Source organism: Melozone crissalis, unplaced genomic scaffold (genome assembly GCF_028551555.1).
Source record: "Melozone crissalis strain CALT ecotype California unplaced genomic scaffold, PUWL_Pcris_2 ptg000042l_1, whole genome shotgun sequence".
Lineage (NCBI taxonomy): Eukaryota > Metazoa > Chordata > Aves > Passeriformes > Passerellidae > Melozone > Melozone crissalis.
The window spans coordinates 40,073,557-40,098,174 of record NW_026535820.1 but is presented as its reverse complement, the minus strand read 5'-3'; the positions used below and the strand labels follow the sequence as shown (position 1 = coordinate 40,098,174).

General features: G+C 38.4%; 1 protein-coding gene across 5 annotated transcripts in view; it reads right to left on the bottom strand.

Moving 5' to 3' along the window:
- DDC (dopa decarboxylase) overlaps positions 1–19,167 on the bottom strand; it is a 46,420-nt gene extending 27,253 nt beyond the window's left edge. The window contains exons 1-5 of one of the 5 annotated variants that reach the window (XM_054285062.1): positions 18,967–19,167; positions 12,116–12,229; positions 11,328–11,447; positions 7,374–7,508; positions 3,520–3,663 (exon numbers count right to left, since the gene is read on the bottom strand). In XM_054285062.1, coding sequence (XP_054141037.1) covers positions 3,520–3,663; positions 7,374–7,508; positions 11,328–11,447; positions 12,116–12,229; positions 18,967–19,167 — 714 coding nt within the window. The remainder of the gene's footprint in view (positions 1–3,519; positions 3,664–7,373; positions 7,509–11,327; positions 11,448–12,115; positions 12,230–18,966) is intronic. The other 4 variants (XM_054285064.1, XM_054285063.1, XM_054285066.1 and 1 more) reach the window with 4 other exon arrangements.
- Between the last annotated feature and the right edge of the window lie 5,451 nt (positions 19,168–24,618).

Below are 24,618 nucleotides of genomic sequence, written 5' to 3'. Positions count from 1 at the left end.
CTTCCAAATGGAAATCTGTGGTCAGGATCTAAGTGTTCTACTGAAAAGATGGCTCATCTGTCAGTCTGATTCTGATTTATTGTTTCCTGAGTGAGTCTGGATAGAAAAAGCCTGCTTCTTAATATCCTGTGGATCACATTCAGAAGAGTCATTTCATCTAAAATCAGAGAGATTTCATGCTGGGCAGCAGACAATTGTGTTGTAGCAGCTCTATATTGGTTGAGGTCATTGAAGTATATTGTACCTTGTATATGACAGCTGCAATCTGTCAGTGCTGACTTATGAAAGAGAGCACAAAGCTCACAGGCCACATACACACGTTTAGGTGAGCTAGGCTTCAATGCAGTGGGCACTCTATCTGAATTTAGGAGTGCTTAACTTAGTGGTCTAAGTTCACTTCTGAGCATCCCAGCCAACATTCTGCCAACACAGGCCTGTGTCAAGCTGGGAGCACAGGGCCCGACTGAGAGAGGCATTTACACACAGGTTTAACCACCAGTGTGTGTTTGCAGTTAAAGAAATGGACATGAATTCAGCACGTGTTTTAAAGCTCCCCCTTAACTCGGGGCCACATGAAGGGCTGCACATCATCTGTGCTGGGAAATGGCTCCTCAGTAAATTGTGGCTATTTTAGTGCCTCAACACCTGACATGCTTAAGTGCTTTTCTTGCACAGGCTCCTTGCTTTACTATATGAAAATATCTCTGTTTCAGTTTCTGCAAAAGTATTTTGAAAGAGATGAATTAACATGAGTCTGAACTCAGAAATGAAAGAAAGAAAACAAAAGTAGAGATCAGGGTACCCTAGTGGCAACAGCTTTTACTGAACAAAATTATATACACATTACTAGTGCTACAGGACATTGATGGTGGGTAGGAATGCAAAGATTCCTTTTAAAGACAATGCCTCTCCCCAAAAAAGGCTGACTGCCAAATCCTATGTAAGTGAAAAGCAAACCTTTTGTTAACAGATTGCTGTAATGACAGAACCTGTTTCACATCAAACAAACCTGACCCTGATTCTCCACTCACCTTTACATGGAAAGCACTGCTATCAAGTTCAGTATAATGATTCTTCATTTATTCATTAAGAATAAGAGGAGGAACATGCCTATAAGGCATTGCAATTTACTTGTGTTTTCTTTTTAATCCCTTACAAAACCTTTTCTTGCTTCTAAGGGAGACTGTAGCAGCTTGGATACAAACAAGACATCTTCATTAGGAGTGATGTCGCTGCTGTCACAAGTCTCTTCAGGCAGAATTTCTTCCATCAAACTTGTTGCTTTGATGTTGAATCACTCCCCTTAGTGAAGGATCAGTGAATACAGGGAGACAAGGAATCAAGTGGCTAAGGTGTTTCCTTGGCAATGTGCATATCTTTGTCGCCAGAACAAAATACAACAGCACCAAATTACTCAAGAACAAAAGAAATGGAAAGGCTTTTGAAATCTGCAAGCCAAAAAAGGGAGCACTAATACAGTGCATGAACTGCTGCTCAGCATGACAGAGAATTAACACACCTTTTGAGTTAAGAGGCCAGCCATACCAATAATGAGATCTAGTTTAAGCTAAAGCTGACATATTTTATGTATACAAATAAGTGGAAGACTCAATACAGGCTGTATTAACTCAGGCAGAGCCTCTGCTGTCTTTGAAAGCTGCACAGCTAAACAAACAGAGGAAGAAAACAGCAGTTAAATCATCCTTTGTAAATGTGTCACTGAATACATAAATTAGATTTTTTTTCCTCTTGTATGCATAGAAAGATTAATAAGGCCTGAATATTTATGAGGGGCAAGTTGCATTTTTTTTTTTTGCAAATGGAGGAAAGCTGAGAAAAAAAGACATTTATAGTTACTGCATGAAATGTGATATCCTGCTGTACTTGTAATTATTTAAAATTAACAGTGAGATATAGAAACAGGATACTGTGTTAAGGTATTATGAGCTGGGATCATAACACAGAGAAATAAAACACGCCGTGTGGCTTGTTCTTCACCTCAATAGGTGCATCCCACAGAAAAAAAGTTCTTTTTGGAATCCCTAGAAATGCTTTTTTCTCAGTCAGATTCTTGTTATATTATAAAGAAATTGGCAGGATGTGCTTGGTCATCCTAAGGACTCGCTAGTTCTAGGCACCCTAGAAATTAGCAGTGTTCTGCACGTAGGAAAACCACTTCTCATTCTAGTCATCCTCATATTACATAAAAGCATTCTCTAAAGGTTAATAACAAGAAGAGTAAAAAGATTATATTTTCATAAGAGCCTGGTGAAATTTAAGCTTCTTTGTCCCATTTGGCACTAATCCATGAGTATAAGCAAGCTTAATCTTCTAATTCTTCTGAAAACAGTTCACAGAAATTTAAGTCATATTATCCCTTTTCAAAATGTTACAACATGAAAGAAAAGAAACAACCATTGTTGGACATGACTTTTTTTGTGAAAAAAGTGACTTATTTTTGAATCTTTTAAAAAAAATCCCTGAAGTTCTCAGTTTCGAAATTAGTTGTGTGAGGATTTTTTCTTCAGTGGAGGCCAGTAAAAACATATTTTCTGTAGCATGTTATACCCCTTAATAAATCTATATAGCCTGTGGTTCTTATCAAGTTTAGTAGAGCATAATGCTTGGAAATAGGCAAAGAATTTTTTTGGTGGTGTACAAAACCACAACAGAAGTTACTTACATCATAGGAAAAAAAAAAACAAATGGCAAAATCTTGTTTTAACTTGAAGTAATAACATAGTATTCTGAACTGGCAGGAGGAGCAGATCTGATGAATAGGCAATTTTTCTTTTTGATCAGGTTCTTATCATGGTAGAACCAAGCTTTAGAGTTTTAGCTAATCTAACAATGCTCTATGTCAAAACTTGGGGGATTATGAGCTTAAGATACTGATACATAAGTACATTTGCCTTTGCTGCCCTGCTGTGAAAGCAGGAATTTCTGGAGAAAAAAAAAAGTGGACAGATAACAAGAAATGGTGACATCTGAAGTTTCCACAGCTGCATTCTCTATAACTCACTTGCTAGAGATTAATTACTTACTCACAAGTACCTGACTGCATCTGATCTTGATGATATTTGGGGTACATTATGGAGGTTAATTTTTTTGCTAAAGTACTATCAAGAGGAAACTATTGTTTCTTGAAGACACTTGGGCTTGAGATAGCATCATTTAATTTACTGCCTTTAAACTTGTTTTATTTGTAAGTAAGTTGGAACCTGAAAAATAAAGGTAAACAGTTCAGAATTCAGGAATTAGGACATTATAACACTGCAAGACTACATGCAACTATAAAATTGACCTCAAACATAATTTTGCTGAGAAGTGCAACCAGTTCCTCAAATTATTTTCTCGTCCTGCACAAAAAGGTATGTGAAGAACACTCATGGAACCTCTCCTAATATTCTAGCCCAGCTGCCTACCAGTGCCTCTGTTAGGGATGAGGCCATTTATTCATGTCAAAAGCCTCTTATCAGAAGCATTAAATCCACTGATTTGTTAAAACCCAGTACTCACAAAGAAAGGTATAAGACCAGCAGCTTTGTCTTCATCCAGAACTTTCTTCAGGGCTGAACCACAAACACTAAATGTGTCATCTGAAGGAACACTTTTAATCTTCACAGCACCAATTAGTGCAGCCCTTTCCACAGAGGAATGAGCCTACAAGGAAACGGACAAGGTTTAAGACCAATACTTTTTACTGGAATGTAAGAAGTTCATTTGAATTTACAAACTAAAAAAGTAAGTCCTTTCAAGTGAAGCCATACTTGAGATCCTAGAACTGTTGATCATATGTAATAGATACATACTTCTCCACCTTTCCCATAGGTAGATGGACATATATATACATGTACACATATACATAAATACACACATACACAAAATAAACTAATAGCAACCCTGCAATACCCTTGAGACCATTGCCATGATCACATTAGACAAGTGTTCCATTAGCCTTAGTGAGAGCTTTAATTTACATGGTAGGATTGATGCGGAGCTTCAGGATTTGGCTCTAGATCAATCAAAAGATGTGCAGACAATCCTCTTGTCTGACAACGATTCAGGTGCTGGCTAGCATATTTTTATGGTGTATAGCTTTTCTGAACTCTAAAACTGTACATGTCACAGTATGGTACATGTATTTTCTTACACAACCATTTTTTCTGATAACATACTAACTACATGGTGGTTCAATCATTCAGTCACTTTTTTAGGCAAGGATCATTCCCAATACGTGTTTACAACTCTTCATTATTTACATTTCCATTTAATTCCCCTGAAATAATATTGTTTTAGAAAATAAATCACATCTCTGTTAATAAAAACGAAATTATCACTAAGAAATTCTCATAAATTTGTGAAGTACAATAGAATAATAACAGGAATAAAAACTCCATTGACAATGAGAGGTACATTAGCCATAAAATAATCTCCTTTAAAGCATGATTAAAACAAGCAAACAGAAAAGCTATTTTACCTTCTATAATTTCATTAATCATCATTAACTTGAAAGAGGAAAATGCCTCACCTTTTCATATCATGACTATTCTCATTCACAATCTCCTTGTTGATTCTTGCCAGTGCCTAAGACTGCTTATTAATTCTATTTCAATTTAGCACATAATCACAAAAATAGCAATCTAGAATTTTGTTGAACTAGAAGAGATGAAGTTTTTCCTTTCAGCTAAACATATTTCTGGAATGACATGTTTTAAAGACAGATGTACCATCAATTTGTATCTCAGTAGTGCCCCTTTTTAATGTGCTTGGTAACTAATTAGGCACCAGCTTGAGAAAATTAGGAAGCCTAAACTTGAAATATAACTTTTTAAGGGGAAAATTAGGTGTGTGGCATGGCAACACCATACTTCATTCAAGTGTACAATGAAAAACATATTTTAGAACATATTTATACTAAAATTGCAAATAAGCAAACTACAATAATACACTGAGGTTGTTAGCCAGTCAGAACCCCTAAATTGCTTCATCAAGACTCAAAAATTGTGGCAAGATTCTTTTCCAGATGCATTCTGGTATTGTTGGGCTCTATCAGTAAATGGTTTTCCCTTTTACAGAATGGCTTGAACTTTCTTTTGTGGAGTATTGCCTATGAGTCACACAGGTCTGTTCTTAACGCAGAAGGAACGGTGAGCTCGGCAACAATCTGCTAGAAAAGGTCAGCAGTATCTTAAGGCAAATCCTTCTGTAAACATAAGATCCTCTGACCTTCAGTAGGCAGGAAGGCCTGTCAGTCCTCATTTCAGGTCAGCCTCTTACATGGGACAAAAAAGTCAAAACAAGTAAAAGGTTTTGTGCATCACTGGGTTGGTCAGAGCTCTGGGACTGGTGGTCTGTGCAATACTGACCTTAGGGTCCCAAACAAACCAAAAGAAAGGATAAATATCCTTTGTGCCTCTTGAAAGCAGTTATCTTGTCTCATATTTCCTTGTCTTGAATCTTCTCACCATGCAAGTGTAATCCCTCTTCCCACCAGCAAGGAGCAAGTGTGGTGTTAACAACTTCTACAGTGCTCTCTAACATACACTTAGCAGTAAATCAAAGTAAGGCTGAAACCTGGCCATTTTACTCTGCACATCCCATATTACTTTAATATAAACAGTAAGTACTAAGAGAGGGTTTTTTTCTGTCTCATTGACATGTAGGTGAGAAAATGTCACACATATTAAGAGAAACAACACTGCATGGCCCTTCAATAGGATTACAGTGTCAGAAACAGCAGCAGCAGAACTCACATGAGCAGAATTTGTTTTCATTAACATTAAAAGCCTCTCATAGTCATGGCCTGCTGAGAATTTAGTGTAACTCAGTCTGCTAAATACCACTCACAGTCAGAAATCAAGGTTTATGTTTTCTGTTTCCTTACAAGATTTCTTAGTTGGATTGGCAGATGGATATCTTAAAGGTTTTCTTTTTTAAAAGAAAAAAATGTTTTCACTTCTTCAAGTACTGTGACTGATTTGATTTTATTCATGCATTAGGTTTTTCTGCATACACGCACCTGTGCCCATGCATGCATATAGGGAGAGGATGTTTGCTTGCACATGTTCTTGCAGGAAGAAAGTACAGTGTGCACAGATAGACATAGAAGATTGAATGTAACAAAAGGTACCCTAGACTTACTAAACCTGACTGAAATTAATATCTTATTTAATTATCCTTATTTACTTCAAACAAGCTCTTTATAAATATGTTTAACACTGACATCTGGATATTTATCTTTTATATTATGAAAACACATATGACATTCCAGTTCACTTACCACAGAATCATACAATGGCCTGGGTTGGAAGGAACCTTACAGATCAGCAGGTGAAAGTCCCACTGTCATGGGCAGGGACATTTTCTACTAGATCAGGTTGCACAGAATCCCATACATCCTGGCCTTGAACACCTCCAGAGGTAGGACATCCACAACTTCTATGGACAACCTGTTCCAGTGCCTCACCACTCCCACAGTAAAGAATTTCTTTAATATAATACCCTACTCACAGTTTAAAATCATTTCCCCTTGTTCTGTACATGCTTTTGTAACAGGTCCCCCCCTGTCTTTCATACAGGCTTTAAGTCTTAATTATGTCACTCCAAAGCCTTCCCTTCTGCAGGCTGAGCAATCCTAATTCTCTCAGCCTTTTCCCATAGAAAAGGTGCTTCATTCCTCTGATCATCTCCATGTCCATCCACTGTAATTGCTCCAACAGGTCCATGTCCCCCTTTGCTGTGGGCCCAGAGCTGGATGCAGCCCTGCAGGTGGGGTCTCACCAGAGCAGAGCGGAGGGGCAGAATCCCCTCCCTCCCCTGCTGCCCACGCTGCTTTGGATGCAGCCCAGGACACGTTTGGCTTTCTGGACTGCAAACTCGCTTTGCCAGCTCATGTCCAGCTCCTCAACCACCAGCACTCCCCAGTCCTTCTCACAGGGCTGCTCTCCATCTTTCATCCCCCCCAGTCTGTGTTGGTACTGGAGACTGCCCTGATCCAGGTGCTGCACCTTGAACTTGGTCTTGTTAAACCTCATGAGATTCCCATGGAGCAATTTTCAAGTTTGTCCAGGTCCCTCTGGATGGCATCCCATCCTCAGGTGTGTCACCTGTACCATTCAGCTCGGTGTCATCTCCAAATTTGCTGAGGGTGCACTCAATCCCTTTGTCTATGTCATTTATGAAGATGTTAAACAACACTGATCCCAATACAGACCCCCATGGAACACACTTAGGATGAACAGTAAGATTTAAACAACCAAAATCAAGTAGTCACCAATCCAAAGAGTTTATGCCAAATTCACCTGCCTATTCAGATGGCTGAAATTGTTAAGTACAGACACTGTGTTTCCAAGTTAATGAGAGGCACTCACCTGATCAGAAGCATAAGCCACCAGCCTGCCCATGATGTCTGCTTCTGTCAGCTCAGGCTTCTCTGACTGCACCTGTCTGATAATCTTTGTCCTTGCAGCAAGCAGTGCAATCAGGGTGGCCTCGCTTGCACTTCCCTGTGGGATAAATTGAGGGAAGATTCAAAATGAAAACATTGCAGAAGGAGAAAAGCGACATTCATTCTGTGTTAATGTGCGAAGTAGTTAACAGAAAATGCAGATGAGAAACTGTGCAATCTTATGTTTTTTAAAACTATGTCTGACAGCAAGGGAGGACTCTCTGTTTGATCTTGGTCTCCTCCTTCCCAATGCCTCTGCCTTTTCTCTTAAATCACTATGCTTGGTCTGTTTAGGCAACAGCCTCGCAAGCAAGTGCTACAAAGTTGGACTCACTAAGGCTTAAATGTGTGTGACAAGGCTCTCAAACCAGGCACCAGTCTGCTCTTAATTCATAACAATGTCAGAGTAACTGCTGATTTCTGTTACTCTGGATTTCTGCACATCTAAGTTCCATCACAACCTGAATGCCAACTCTCACTTCTATCAAGACACATGCCTAATTATACACCTTCTTCCATATTAGAATTACCTTGGGCAAGTAAATTATTGTGACTAAAAGAGAAAAAAAACACTGAAAAACCAAAACTGCTAACTGCTATGATTCAATATAGCTAAGTGCACTTCAAAGTATTAGTTATGTATGTTTTCTTCATCACCAACAAAGATGAAAGGAACAGTGACATACTATTTCTAAATTGCACTTTGACTCACAAAACATCAGTTTAAAATGTGTCTTGGATACTCTGTGATTACAAAAATAATTTTTTTTAATCAATTTATTAATTTATTTAGTAAATCTCAAAGAACACAACTTCCCAGAAATTCTTTTTACAGTTTTCATCTAGAAAATGCACCTGAAACATGCCCTAAACTACTCTTTTAAACTATTAGTAGCAGTTTGTAAATACATACTCATAAATTTCAATGTATTGGGGAATCTCTAAGCAAGATGAAGTTTTTAGGTACTTTCAAAGTTGATTAAACATCATGTGAATCATAACAGTGCTCTGAATAGAGTCACTTATTTAGTATCTTTGTCTCAGAAATAATCCCAGTTTCAACAAACTAATTTTGGAGTGATGTTTCTTCTCCTGTACCAAAATTCTCTCCTACTTCTATTGAAGACTTGAGTATACTTACTAATTACAACAAATGTTTAAATATTTGGAAAGCAATTTTATTTCCCTAAAGATGAGCCTGGTCTGACAGATTTCATATATGAGAATGATCCCAGTGAGTTCAGACTTTCTCCTACACTGAAGCTGGCTGAGCTATTCATATGAGACCAAGCTCCCTTCTACTCATGTCAACATCTCAACAGTGCATGAATGCAATCCAGCTGAAATTCAACTGAGTAATCTGGGAAAAGGACAGTCCCAGAGCATTCACTGAATGTATTGCCAATGATTAATATATTTTATCTGCCTTTTTGGTAGTATGAGATTCAAGGAATGTAGACCCCAAGGCATAAACACAAGCTGGAGAGTTTTGTGCACTGGTTTGTATTTTTTGTGCATTTTTTAATACCTCCTGCTGCTGCTGCTGCATACAGTATTATGGTAACTGAGGGAATTATTACAGATACAGTATGGAATTAGGATACAATTACTCCTTTTGGTCAAGTAAGGTTGCCTTCCATGTGGAGGCAAGGGGCAAAGGAAATTTGGTCTATTAATTACAGAAAACATAATTTGGCAATCTCCTTAAGCAATGTTATTCTGTGTATGTCTGGAGCCAGACAGAGTTCTCATCACAATATCAGAACATGGAGAAATCTTCCTACTTTTTCTGTCCAAAATTCAAAATAGCTGAAATAAAATAACTATTTACAATGTTAGTGCATTTCCAGGAAATGGATGGAATACACATATTACAAAAACGGGCATTAATACGTAAAAGAAAATGGCTGTAAGAAATTACAAAGGTTAAGGCATTTATTTGACATCTCACGACAGACACAGGCTTTCCCCCCTTGCCTCAGTTTCCATACATCACTTTTTTTATATTGAGTCACCTTTTTTACACTGAACCTTTTTACACTGCTTACAGAGCTTGGTTTGCAATGCTCTTCTATACACTTGGCACCAAAATCTTGTGCTAAATATTTTTGAGGAAAAAAAACGCCTTGGTTCTTGAACTACTTGGCTAACTGACAAGTAAGATAAATCAGCAGTGTTCTTTGCCAGGCCAAAGATAATTTTGTCTCACCCCTAAAATACTTTTTCTTTGCAGAACAAGAAAACTCTTTAAAATTCAAAGCAGGTACACTTTCCAGCAATTTATCTAGAATGAACAGCAGGTTACAAACTTCAGCAAGAAAGTTGCTTTCTCGCTTATTTTTGAAAGCTGTTTTTTCTCCTCTTCAATGCTGCATGCTGCATTAAGTGAAGGATGATGATACCTTTGCTTTTACCACAGGCAAACAAAGGTTGCCATGGCAAGCAGGCTCAAGAGGCGGAGGAAATATCAGCAAGAGCTGATGTTCATGTCCACCAGAGCTCTGAACTGAAATTTTCTTTCATCTTTTGCCATTTTGAAGTGTCATCTTGCACAGAACAACAAAGTGCTTCATATTGACATAGACTTTCAAATGTAATTAAGAGGCAATTTTCACAGGCTCAGTTTTGCCCAATAGCACAATAATTACTTGGCATTTAGGCACAGAATGACTGGCACTTTCACACACCTTGTCTTTGCCTCATGCTCTTTTGCTTGGATCGTTATTGTTTCAAGAGCAAGACAAGATCTGCAGCCCAAATGACTGCATCATAAGCTGGAACAGAGAGCCCACTTTCGATTCTGAAAATGACCGGTTTCTGATGAAAATTATGGGCAATCCAGCACTGTCAGCCTGGAGGGGCAATATTTCCTGCTGATAACAATCAGGCATAATTGCTTGCTTTAACTGGTACAAAATAGATGCTGCTACATGCATGAGGGAAGCTTGCTTTCTTGAAAATAAAGCCCTCCCTAGCAATTGTAATGATAAAGACACTAACAGAGCAAGCAGATGAGTAAAGAACTATACTGGAAATACACTGGTGTAGGTGCAAGTCCATCTAGGACCAAGATTGCCCATGATTATTGTTCAGGTTATCTGCTCAGACATTGTAAGTTTCATTCAACAGTCAATGTCAAAGTTTGGGGACTTTTTTCTAGTTTGGATATGCACTGTAGTCTCAAAATTGTATTATCTATTGATAGAACTGCTTAGGTACACATTTTAAACAGCTCTTCATTTTATTATAATTGTCTGCTTTTTCCTTTTGTTATATAAGAAAAACATATATATATTATTTTTATATAGAATAATTAAAATATAATATTAAATTTTTTTTCCTTTTGTTGTATAAGAAAAACGTAACGAAATTTGAACCACTTTGGCAAAAACTGGTATACTTTTTACTACATTCTGCTATTTCTATTTATCAAAATTTATCTCCAATGTTCTGTGGAAACTGACTGAAATAAACAATTGCACATAGAACAGGTAGACTTCTAACCTCAGCTATGAAACATTGCTGGATATTTTTGATAAATATGAGCTCAGTTCACTGAGTAACAAATTGAAGTCTCCATCCTACACAATTCTGATTTGAATTTTAAGCCTAAATTTTAAATTGAACTATTAACAATTCTTCACTGAGAAGTGTTTTAGAAATCATCTGCTCTAGAAACATCAGCATTACTTTCCTGAATGATCCTGCCCACCTATAGACATTCTCATAGACCATCAATCCTCCTGAAATTTGAAAGGAACCCATGTGGCAGCAAAAAAAAATTATATTTCCTTCATTAGTGTCCTAGTATAAAGATTTTACAAAATCATGATTTCAAGAACTCAGTCTGTATTCTTTGTTTCATTTCCCCTCTTACCTGAATGACTCCTCCACCTTGGCCATCCTTCTCAGCTAAAAACTCCTTAGGCAAATTAACCATCTTCCCTAGCCAATCCAGCATGACAGTCTCCAGCTCTGTGCAAGCTGGACTTGCAGCCTGTGTTGAAAAACAGAGCAGAGGGAATAATCTCACTAGACCATGAAGAGAAATCAGATCTACCTGAGCAAGAATAATTCTCTCTCTTTCTCTCTTTTTTTTGCTATAGAGACGAGATGACTAATGTCACCAGCCAAGTTAGGGACCTGAAGACCATTTTGTGCATATAGTTTCTAACACTTACTAAAAAATGTCAAAATAGGCCTTACATAGAACCATGACTATCAAATGTCAAAGCTAGGATTTGCATCTTGCATATTTTTTTTCAACATCAAATATCAGCCTGTTTTGAGAAGAGTATACGTCATATGAATATGGGGGTTTTAAGAAAATTTTCCATCATCCAGATGAAAAGAGAAATAACAACAATGGCTGCTAAGCTACAGTCATACATATTACTGGATTACCAGTATGTTTGCATTGCTATCACTAATTCTAAATGTTTGTGATTTTTCAAGAGCAAAACTTGTATGAGGAAATAGCCTTTTATTCCTGGAATCATTCAGGCTGTCTAGGTGAAAACCCTTAATTAATCAAGGAAATTTACCTACAAAAATACTCCTGTGACTTCACTGCTAATAATCAATTATTTCATTGTAGAATGTTCCTGAAACACTTAAAATTCTGGCAAGGTGAAGCACTGTTACCACCCACCAGAGTAAACTCACCCAAGAGAAGCCCACGCATCCTATTCCACCACACAACATATCTGCAAGAAGAGCTGGGAAGGAAGAGGCTGAAGGGAAGTAGGCAAAAAAGTACGGACTGTGCCAGTGAGTCACCTGTATTAAGTGGAAAATAATTATTTTTAACTAATACAGGAAGCAGGAAAAAATTGTCACAAAATCAAAAAAGGCTAGAGGTTGTGACAAGCCAACAGTTCTTGACTAGCTGGCTGTAACAGAGGATCCCATTTTTTTAGAAAAACTTACCTTGTTTTTTTCATGGTATTTTCTCCATCTTTTACTCAAAATAAAAATGAGTAAATTCTCACCCCAACCCCCCAACAGCTCCAAAATGAGAGTTCTCCATTTTTCTTCCTAGAAGATAAGAATTGTTAGGTCATGGCTTCTGTGCAAGCTCAGGCTCACTGCTCTTGAGTCTCTACCATCAGGGACTCTCTGGTATTTTGGTTTTCCATCTCTGTCACACAACAGACATAGGAAGAGTGTCTTCAGTGCAGCAGAAGTCCACAGAATTCTCTTGTCCACACTCTCATGTTGTTTGTTAATTCTCAGGCAGTGAATCTGACCAAACAGCTCCTCACCACAAAATGAAACAACCCATCCCAGTATACAGTAACTTCTGTAGAAAACTAAACTCTCCTCTCCCTTTAACAAGTTGAGACTTACATATAACTCCACTCTGTATGAACTAATATGAGAGAACAACATGGTAACTGCATAAATGGCAGTCAATTGTCCTGCCAAAGCAATGTTTAGAATTCTCTTATGTAACATCCAAGAAATTTTAAGGATCTGAGAGATACTTGATAGTGCTCCACAACTCTAATCTAATAAAATTTGAAAGCAGGAAATGCACAGCCACACAGCAGTGTTCAGTGGAAATAATGTGATAAGTGATATGTTTGGCAAAACCAGCTTTTACATTCAAAAAGGCAAGTTTTTGAAAAAAGTCTTCCACAGCTGTAAGCAAGAATTCAGCAGATCTATGTAAGATTTTTTTCGTGGGTGGAAGTCTAGCGGCTGCGGAGTTATTGAAGGCTAGCCTTTTCTTACATCATTTTGTTTCCTTTTTAATATTGGAATTCTTCTGTTATAGCTGGAGGATAGCACAACTATACATTCTCTCTTGCCTGAGTTCAGTGTTTCTCTGCTGTTTTGTTCCACATTCATTCTCTGATGAATTTTAGCTCTTACACTCCTCTCTCCCAGTCTGTGACAAGGTTTCTGGTTCTAGAGCTAACTCAGGGATTGCTGCACCACACAGTACTGCATGCTGCAAATAGTCTGTTTCTTTAATCTTCTAACCTTCCTCATGCCAACAACCAGCTCTTCTTTAAGGGATGTGGTCCATGCCAAGGGGAAACGGCCTTAACTCTTGACAGAATGAATCAGGTATCACTTTCCCTGCTGCAGTGTACCAATTTCAAATGTGCCTATCTCTTTCACATGAAAACACCTCCTATCCATTACAATTTTCCACTGTCTAAACTAGCCCTGTACCTGCTATGTTCAAGATTTCATTATTAATGGTCACTGGGTTGAAACCTGTCAAATCAGTTATCCAAAGACAAGCCACTGCGAACCTCTTCAGCTGTATCTCACATTTGGTCGGGATATCCTTCTTTGCTGTAACAAAGTTTTAGAGATCTTGTGGCAAATGTCTTCCTTCAGAAATCAGAAAAACACCCAAGATGGGATGTGGTTCTCCAGAGGAAAACAATAAAATATTAAAGAAGCAGTGGTCCCTGATAGGATCCACACACACAGACTTTCACTGATGTCCGTAATGAGCCAGGGCTGCCTGGCTGTTCATCTCCCCAGCTCTAATCCTCTGTGATCTGTAAGAGTTGTGACATTCATCTTAGGTTAATCAAGTTAAACTGACTGTTTGCTGGGAGCCATTTGCTTGATGAAACACAGCAGATTCCAGTTGCACCACTCACACAAAGCAAAAAAGCTAAAAGCCCTGGGGCAAGTACAGCTGCGCTTCTTCCTCCTGCCTCCCCTTCCCCCGTCCCTTGAAGCAGCTGTAAAATTCTTTTTTTTTCACTATGTTGGAACAGATACACTTAGTCAGATATTACAAAGAGCCTGACATAATTGATGCCTGTTTTTTTTTTTTGCCCTCTGCTGATAAATAATGATATACAAATGTCTTGGGTTCACTCTAATTACCACTCTAGTGCTTCTCAGAGACATCCTATTTCCAAGATTTCTTCTAAGGATGTCTTTCTCTGGCTTGCTCGGTGTAAGCAAGAGTCTTCCTTTACCACATTCTGAGGATAGGTACTTCAGCTGAAAGTTCATAGATTAATGGATCCAATGTGAGGAAAATTAGTATCTTGAGTACCACTATTTCCAGTTACAACTACACTTGATCATTTTTAGCTCTAAAAGAGAAAGACAGCAAAGCAAATCTGAGAGGGAAAGGTGACTGATATTTTTACATGCAGATCCTTTCCTACTGTCTGCCTGCTGTGGAGATCAGAGTTCTGAAGTTATTCCCTCTGTCTCTGTGTTAAAATCAGGAACCTAGTGCCGTTATTGTCATTATCATTGGGTGGGCTGCCCTTTGAAGGTCTACCTTACATTTCACAGTAAGTCTTCTCCATAAAGAAATTTCACTACTCACAAATTCTTTTCTCCTACAGGGTGAAGACAGCAATAAATACTGCATCATTATCACTTCACACAATTAATTGATCCCTGCCCTTCTGAAGGAACACTGTTTTCACATTTTTAGTCATACAATAAGTAGCAAATATCTGAACACAACTAACACAGTAAAGATGTCAACATAAATGAAACAAGAATCACTTGCTGGCCATCAACAGCTTACAGACAAAACAAGGGTTTATGATATGTAATATTACTTATTCTTTCTGAAAAAGCCCTTTCTGAAGTTCTTCATTTATAAAATGGATTTAAGACATTCCCTGGTCAAACAGTGGGTAAAGCCTATAGATGAAAAACATTAGATGTACTTTTAAATGTTATTCTTGTCAGGAAAAACACAGGAAGAAGATTAAGGGAAAATATAACCTGAACAATTAGGGAAAATATAACCTGAACAATTAGGGCAAAAATATCTTTGCAGACTGGCTGAATAACCTGGTAAGGAGAGCTGTAAACTAGGAATGATGAGGGAAGGAGAGGAAACCACAGCCAAGGGAGGAAGATGGACCAAGCTGGCAAGCAAAGGGACGAGAGAACTCAGAAAGAAGCTAAGGCTAAAGCAGACTGATCCCCAGTGTATCTACATAAAATAGGAAGTGCTAAGAGGGTAGCATTAGGGCAGGGGCAAGACAGAGGAGCTGTCACATCTTTTCTGGGGAATCAAGACAAATGGGTGCCTCTCTGAAGCACCTATAAGCTGTGCACAACACATGGGGAACAAACAGAAGGAAAGAGAAGGCTGAGTGCAGGTACAGGGCTGTGATTTCACTGGGATCACAGAGATGCTGTGGGATTGCTTGCATGACTGAAGTGCTGCAGCAGATGAGGACAGGCCCTTCAGGAAGGTCAGACCAGGAAGGCGAGGCAGAGGAGGGTCCTTTATGTAAGAGAACAGCAGGAATGCACTGGTCTCTGCCTAAGAATGGACAATGAGCCAGTCAAGAACTTGTGAGTCAGGACTGGTGAAGATATCAAAATGGGCAATATTTGGGGGTGTGCATCTGCTACAGACCACCTGATCAGAAGCACATGAGTGCAGCATTCAGACAGCTGGAAGAAACTTCATGTTCACAGGTCATAGTTCTCATATCTGCTGGACAGACAACACAGCAGGACACAGGAGGGTTCTGGAGTGCATTGATAATTACCTAACACAGGAAACTGTGGAGGAGCTGACAAAAATGTGGGACAGGGTGTGGGACTGCACATTTACCAACAGGAAAGAAGTGGTGAAGGCAGTGCCCTGGCCTGCATTCAAAGCAGCGTGGGCAGCAGGGGAAAGGAGGGGATTCTGACCTTCTCCTCCATTCTGGTGAGACCCCACCTGGACTGCTGTGTCCCGCTCTAGGATCCCCAGAATAAGGGAGGACATTGACCTATTGGAACGAGTCCAGAGGAGGGATATCAAGATGATCAGAGGAATGGAGCACCTCTCCTGTGAGAACGGCCAAGAGAATTGGGATTGCTCAGCCTGGAAAAGAGAAGGCTTTGGGGTGATCTAACTGTGGCCTTCCAGTACCTAAAGGGAGCCTACAAGAAAGACGGAGAGAGACGTTTTGCAAGGGCATGTAGTGATAGGACATGAGGGAATTACTTTAAATTGAGAATAGGTTTAGATTACACATTTGGAAAAAAAGTTCTTTACTGTGAGGGTGGTGAGGCACTGAAACACCTGCCCAGGCAGGTTGTGAGTGCTTCATCCCTGAAGTGTTCAAGGATAGGTCACATGAAGAATGAAAGGCAAAGGCCAGTACTTCATTAAATACCTTGATATGGGATAGAGTGCACCCTCAGCAATGTTGCAGATGACATAAAACTGGGAGGAGTGTTTGATACACTGTGTGGTCATGCTGCAATTCAAAGGGACCTTAACTGCCTGCAGAATGGGCCAACAGGAATCCCATGAAGTTGACTCAAGAAATGCAAAAGCCTGTACCTGGTGAGAAATAACCTCCTGCTCCATTGAGAGCAAGGATTGACTGGCTGGCAAGCAGCTCGGAATAAATTGGGGAAGGAATCCCCCAGGAAGACCTGGGGATCCTGGTGGCCAAGCTGAATATGAGCCAGCAATGCATCCTGGCAGCAAGCACTGTGACCCAAGAGCATTCTGTGGGCCAGGGTATCAAAACTGCTGCCAGAAGGTGAAAAGAGTTGATCTTTCCCTTCTATGCAGCACTGGAAAGGCCACACCTGGAATGCTGCATTCAGCTCTGGGTTTTCCAGTACAAGGAACAAAGACATGCTGGAGTGATTCCAGGGAAAGACCATGGAGATGATTAATTGCTGTATCTGTGATGTGACAAGTGTCTGAAAGAGCTGGGGTTGTTCAGCCTGCAGGAAGTTCAGGAGGTACCTTGTTCATGTGTATAAACACCTCACAGGAAGGTGTAAACAATATGAAGACAGATTCTTCTCAGAAGTACCCAGTGACAAGACAATAAAAAATGTGCACAAACTGAAATAGAGAAAATTCCACTTAAACATTAAAAAAAGCTTTTTTACTGTGAGGGTGATCACAGGACAGCAGAGTTCATCCTTGGAGATATTCAGTGACCAGCAGGACATAGTCCTGAACAACCTGCTCTAGCTGACTCATGTTTGAGCAGAGGGGATGGACTAAATGATCCTGAGATACCATCCAATCTCTACTATACAGGACCCCGTGGTTCTGTGCCCAAGTGTGTCTCTGGAATTAAGTATAAGCAGCATGGGTAGAATCAGAATTACTATAAGAACTGGGATTTATATTGTGCTCTTTGTGTCACTAACATTTCACACCAGTGGAAAAATTTAGGATAGAACAATTTTTCTTCAGAATGTATTACTTTGTGACTGATACTTTTGTTTTTGCAAACAAAAGTAAATTTGTTTGCTGGGCACGTAAATATCAAGAGAAGTCAATGTAGTTAAGAGAGAACATGACATGCTGATGACATAATTGGAATTCAATGTCTCACTTTCTACTCTAGAGTGATTCATCTCTTATTTTTTAATGCATTATTATTTTATTGAAAGTTCTCAGGTGTTCAAAGTATTTTCTCTTCTACTTCACAGACATTACTATTTTCCTCCAATGAAAAAGAAAAGGCAATTATATCTATGAGCAGCAATTAAAATATTTGCACGTGTTGGACATAATTCTCTTATCTAATCTGCATTGATTTAATCCCCTTGGATTTAAGACTTCATCATCAAATCTTTGAAAAGAGTGCAAAGGTTTCAATTGACTTCAGTGGAGCTTTTGCCTGTTAAAGTAAAGCTGGCTGTCTCCAAGGAAAACAAGATAAAATCATACTGAATATCAAATATTTACATTGGTCAATGGAAAGGAATTGGCATCATAGTACACTGACTAAAGTCAATTTGATTGTGGTGTCCAGTCCCATCACAATCATATCACCTAGCTGCATCTAGAGAAGAAATCCAAAGTGCTTATTGAGGAGATCCAAAGGAGAGATTCCTCATTAACTTTTACTAATAATTCAGTTCTCTTCAAGCTATTTAGAGGCCTAAGGAGACAAGTACATATTTAAAATAAAAAAGGTGCACCATGAGTGGAAAAACAAGAAAACTTCAGGGCTGAACAAATGCCAGATGCTTTGCCAACAGTTCTGCATTGTCTGTCCAATACTGAACTACTCAAGGACTAATATTTAGGCAGTGGTGGTCTGCCTTAGAAGCTATGAGAAGTAGTTGACATTTAGGAGAGTAAGTCAACAGAACAAGTATTGGGAAGAATCCTTTCTAGTCAACTCTAATAAAAGAAGTCTCCTAAGAGAATTTTAACATTTAAAGATCAGCTTGAAGAAACACTTTAGGCACAGCAGACTAATAAAAACACTATTTTGTAAAATATTTACTGTGCTATGAAAGTAGTAAAAATATCACATGAAACTGAAAGTTATGAAGTTTTGCTTTAACCAGTTCAAGGGAGGAAAAGGAATTATTTTCAAAAGTAAACCATGCATGAAGCACAAGAATTATTTGATTATTTCTAGGAAAAATGGAAAACATTAGTTAGATCATGTAAAGCTGACTCCTGCCTTCTAAAAGTTAATCAGTGTGGGTATTTATGTTGGCAAACCCACACTTTCTTTAAGGTGTTTGAAAACCTGAATGCAGTGTTGAACATTGCACTACAGTTCCATTTCTCTTACCCCTGGCATAATGATCTTCTCAATGTCCTTAAAGACATCCTCAAAGCTCTCGGGATCCTGGGGAGCACAGTCTGCAATGAGGGGCCGTAGGTATCCTGGTTCCACATCTGGGAACACCTGGCGTTTCTCTATCTTCTCCAGGTAATCCGCCACATAGTCCACCATCTCCTTCCCTCTCTTGCGGAACTCTGCAGCATCCATGGGTAACAGAGTTTAGGGCTTATTCTTGGAAAAACACCTGAAAAGAAAGAGAAGAAAGAAATATTTTTGAAAGGGAATTTTTCTAGTTTTAAACCTGTTATTCATATGATTTATAGGAAGACTCAGATGGTCATGATATGAGTAGATTAGATTATTACACACAGACAATAAGTTTAGCACAGAAGAACAGTAGAAGCACATTGATGAAGATTCAAAAATTACAGATTTATTTCCTACAGCTGCTGGTTGACACAAGGATGCAGCAATGTTAAGTAGTACATAATCAACTCCCTCCTGCCTTATGGAGAATAAGTGTAAGAAAATAGCCAGCTGTGTGTCTCTATTATAATTTGTAATAACAAACTATAATAATCACAGTTATCACAGTGATCCACTGTGCTGCCCTGTCATTTTATCTGTTTCTCAACTCCTGTCTTGTCTCAAGATCTAGCTTCTTTACCCTTTCACTGTAAATGCACATGCTTTGTCATCTACAAAACTTTTTTTCCTTAGTGAGGTTTCAAAAAGAATTCACTTCAAGTTGGTCTGTACTGTGTTTTGCAGGAGAATGTGAGGAAGCTCCGTCTGGGGCTGTCCATATTTCTAAGATGTTGGGCTGCAGCTCCAGGGGTTATTTGACATAGGCAGATTGTATGAGCACACCCAAGGTGATACACGGCTCAGCTGAGAGGAGCTGGAGTTCGCCTGCAAAGTGCTCTGCAAACATAAATTCATGATATAACATTAATATAGTGCCTGCTCCTGCCACCCTGGCCCTCACAATTTTATTACTCTGACTAGCTGTGCACTTTGAGTACTCAGTGAATATATGGCTGAAACTTTTTATCCACTGAGTACCAAAAAAGTGTCCACGAGTCCTGATATGCTCACATTGAGGGATACTGTTCCTTGGAATCCGGTCAGAAGATTGGTAAGAGAGAAAAGAATTTTCACTGCTGGTCTCAAGAGCTGTTGTGCTTAGCTCACACACCTGTAGATCTTCACTTTGTAAGGAAATAATTGTATTAAGCACAATGTGAATATAAGATAAGTAGGAGACAATTTTTTAGATATCAAATATTTTTGATAATGATTTCTAACTGAGGACATAATTTTGAGAAAAGAGAACCTCCTGGGCTTTATTACATTTGAATTAGTACTGTAACATAACATCACAAGAGAAAAACATTGTCAAGCACTGTCTTAGACACATCTCTGCTGCTACAAACAGGGGATCTGGGATTTGTGTGGAGCAGCTGCTGCTTTTATTTAAGAAGGCAGGGTGGTGCTGTAGGTCACGAAACACTTGGGAGAGCAAGGATCTGCACAGTAGGAACTTTTAAATGCCCAGAGATGGTTGCTCCTGTTGCTATTTCACTAGAGTTTTATAGAGTATTCTCTATAATCATCATGTAAGTGTTTATTTGGCTCTGTCTCTACCTTTCATAAAGGGGTATTAGGACCTCATATCTTGCCACTAAGTTGCTGGAAATACATTACCAGTGGTCATTACAGTCCTAGAATGTGCAGTGGGCAGCTTTGTATGTCAACTGCCTTCTGAAAACCTGTGTTTAAGCAGGCAGTTTTGTTTCTGCTCCTTTAAAATCAGGATGATTCAATTTCTTCCATATCTCCTAAATCTTACATGCATTTTCATTCAACACATCTTTGTTCATCGTTCAAAATTTTAACAAATTCTCTAAAGAAATCAGCATGAACTGCAGCAAACAATATGCATTTCTCTGGCAGCAATCTAATTACACACCAAGGCTCTGTTCTTTGGATTAGATATTTTTTTTGCCAGAAGAAATCTAAATACTGTACTGCTGAACTTCTTTTTCAACGCATTCTAACTTAACTCTTAAGTCATGCTATTATTATTTATTTTATGCTACCTCATTCATGGGTTCTTTGCTATAGCATGCCCTAAAGAACTTGAATTATGTGATCTGTTATTTTTTCCACTGGTTTCAGAAAAGAAAGCTATGAAAAAAAGGATTTAACAAACAACTAACAAATTAGTGGGAGATGCCTGAGACTGAAGTGACTCAGAGCATGAGGACTGGTGTTCCCAGCACTGTGCTGTTCATCACCACTGTGCTACAGCTATTCCTACAGACCTTTACACATGGATCATATCACCTATCTCATTCCACATCTGTGGCTCCAGTGAGCCCCAAGCACAGCAGGTAAGAGCATCACTGCATAAGAGCATCACTACACTACTCCCTAGCTTTACTTGGCAGTATTCAAATAAAAGGGACCACTTAACATAAAAACTTCTGTGCATCACATGGTCTTTTCCTAAAGTACAAATCAAATGGCATAAATTAAAACATATTGTGTGTAAGCTCAACACAGCTCATAAACCCACAGAAAAAAAGAATTTACTTTATCATATTACCAGAACATACATGGTATGTTTTATAGGTTGTGACATTTACATCAACTTGTTGCTACACAGGATGCTGATATTGTTATTTTTATTATTAGAAGTTTGGACAAAGTTCTTTTTGGATATCAGGATAAGCAAGTAAAATATTATATCTAAATATCAGATACACATTCTGTGGGTGTAGTCTATTGCTATGGAACTCAATTTGACAAAATAAAAATTTTGTCTAATCAAAAAGACCTTGCTTGCTATCGTGTAACTTTACTTCTTCCCAAGAATGGGAGATTCATTGGCTCATCCTAGCATTGTTTTGGCTGCACTGCTTGTGTCATTAATCACTGTTGCAATAGCAAAATTCAGGTATAGAATTAAATTACAGGGAAAGCCCACTGTTTTGCATGGAAGTCACTGAATCCAGAAGCTTAAATGTTAAGATTTGAAGGTTGAATCTTTCATCCCAAACGTGCTATAGTGGTTGCACTGTTATAAATTGATATGAACTAATATTTACTTAATCTCTAATACTCTTACAGTGCAGTGAAGTACGTCAAACTGCTTCAATCTGAAGCAAAGTATTTAACCCTTCTTTCCTCCAAAGGCAATACAAAGAAATTAAAAATCTGATTTTTTCTATTCATGCATTTCCTTCCTAAAATCCCCTACCTACATTAATATATGCATCTCATGGGGGAACTGTGAAGGCATACTCCTTGCAGGAACACTGTGGTCATCCTTTTCACTTCCCATGTTATATCTGTTCCTCTGTGAGTGACAAGACCCACTTACCCTTTCATCCCTATTTTTATTCTCTTCCTGAGCTGTTTGCTATAGATTTCACTTCACTGCTTCAAAGTACTATTTGCTGTGGAAGCCATCTCCAGCAGGCAGCTGTAATGCTCACTAGTGAGTACTATCAAAATGCAAATTACTGAATTAAGTACTTTGCATTTTCTCTACCAGTACAGAATATCTCTACTTGCACGCACATCAAGCTCATGTACAATGCAACAACATAATGTATAGGGAGAGACCTTCCCTCTATGCCAGTGTATTTTTAAAATATAGAGATTTTTCTGAGAAGCAAAATACTTCAGAGAACTCAGGCCTTATGGTTTTAAATGAAAATGCTATTTGAGAGAATCTGTACTTCCTGAAGGGATGAGTGTTACAGTCTGCATGCAGTCAAAATATCCACTTAACTTGAAGGAACTTAAACTGCAAAATAATGCAAGCCAAGTTTCCAAAACTAAAAGGAAATTTCAGCTAAACTAAGCCTCTTTCTAAAGCATTTAATAGTGGTATATCTTCTTGAGAAAGTCTCCACACTTTCAGAGATGCCACAGCTCCCAGGATGAGTTTCAGCATATTCAGTATCTGTGAGCTGAACCCCAAGTGAGGAGAGACAGCTTTTCAAGGAGGTGCCCTGCCTAACTATCAACCTCTGCCACACTGTGAGCAGCTTGCATGCAAACTCATTGACAGCCTCAATCTGATTGATAAAATACAATTTTACCAAGCACATATTCTGCCTGAGCACTTTTCTTCCCAGCAAGAATCACTGGCTACTGTCACCACTGCATACTTCTGATCAAATCCTACTTTACTGGAGAAGATTAGGTTCTGCTCTAAACTGCAGGTAAAAGCAAGAAAAATCATGTTAAACCTTAAATTATATCAGTGTGTCTTTTTTTACTTATTCATATATAAACTCCTTGGTCTTTGATTTTACTGTAATTTGTCAGAGGACAAGTACACTACACAATCTAAAGTTGACATATCCTTTGTTGCTTTTTTTAAAACTACTCCTACTTCACAGCACTGAAATTAGAAAACAGATACATTTTATTTTACTGAAGTTACTGAAAATTTTTAGTCTTTAGATTGCGTATGTTCATTTGCCAGCAATTTTCTACTTTATCTGAAACTGAACCGTACAAATGAGTAGCTTACACACAAGTAATTACTAAAGATATTTATAGGTATAGTATTTTGTTGGTAACATTCAGCTTATTCATTATTTCTGTTAAAAGGCATTGTCTATGATTTCAGAATCTGGGTCAGTTTTTTCATATTTATTAAATATGAATGTAAAATATACCTAAATGCTACCAGGAAATTCATTATGAGAAGGAAAAAGAGAAAAAAGATGAAAAAGCAGAAAAAAAGAGGGAAAAGACAAAAAGAAGAGCAAATGAGGAGAGAGGTATATTTCATACATTAAAATTTTATGTCTCACTCTTCTCCAGTTGATCAAATTAAAATAAACAACAGCTAACAAAATAAAATCTTTTATAAACAGCAGCTCCTGTTTATGAATGCAGACAGGAAGAATGCATTGACACATTAATAGTGCCTAAAACTTTACTTTTTTTGAGCAAATACAGCTATAACTGGGTCTCTTTCCAATATATGAGTCAAGTGCACTTTCTATTTTCTGATTGTTGCAGACCAAAATGTAATTTAAGGGCTCATGATGTTTCAGTGACACCGCCGAAGCCACGAGAACTTCCTGCTGCTGAACCCAGCTGAAGGTTTTTGCAGCTGTTGCCACTGTTAAGCTGAACTTCCCCTGCTGGCAATAGGACATTGCCAGAAAAAGAGCCAAAGGATGAATTTTACTTCAGCACAAGTAAAAAGGAACTGGATCTACACTGTCCTTCTACCTTTGCACAAGTAAAGAATTAAGAGTATATTATAGCCTCTATATTTTATTTAAATAATTATATTTTCCAGAAGTTGCTGGCTGTATTCATTTACTGTCACTGGCACAGTGTCTGCAACCTCATAATGTTCCCCGCTGAGGTCTTATTACTGTGATGGGAAAGGGTTATTTCTGAGGAAAACATCACCCTAAAAAAGTCATGCATTTAATTTATCTTGAAATTTTATTATCCAGAATATTAGGCAGAGAATTTCTCAAGTCCTGCTTGGTTATTGCAAGCACTGCTGTACTTGGAAAGACAAGGTACAAACTTTTGTATACATGGGATTCTGCATAAATGCATATAAACAGTTACAGCTGACACACATCAGATGTAAAAAACAGCAAACACAAC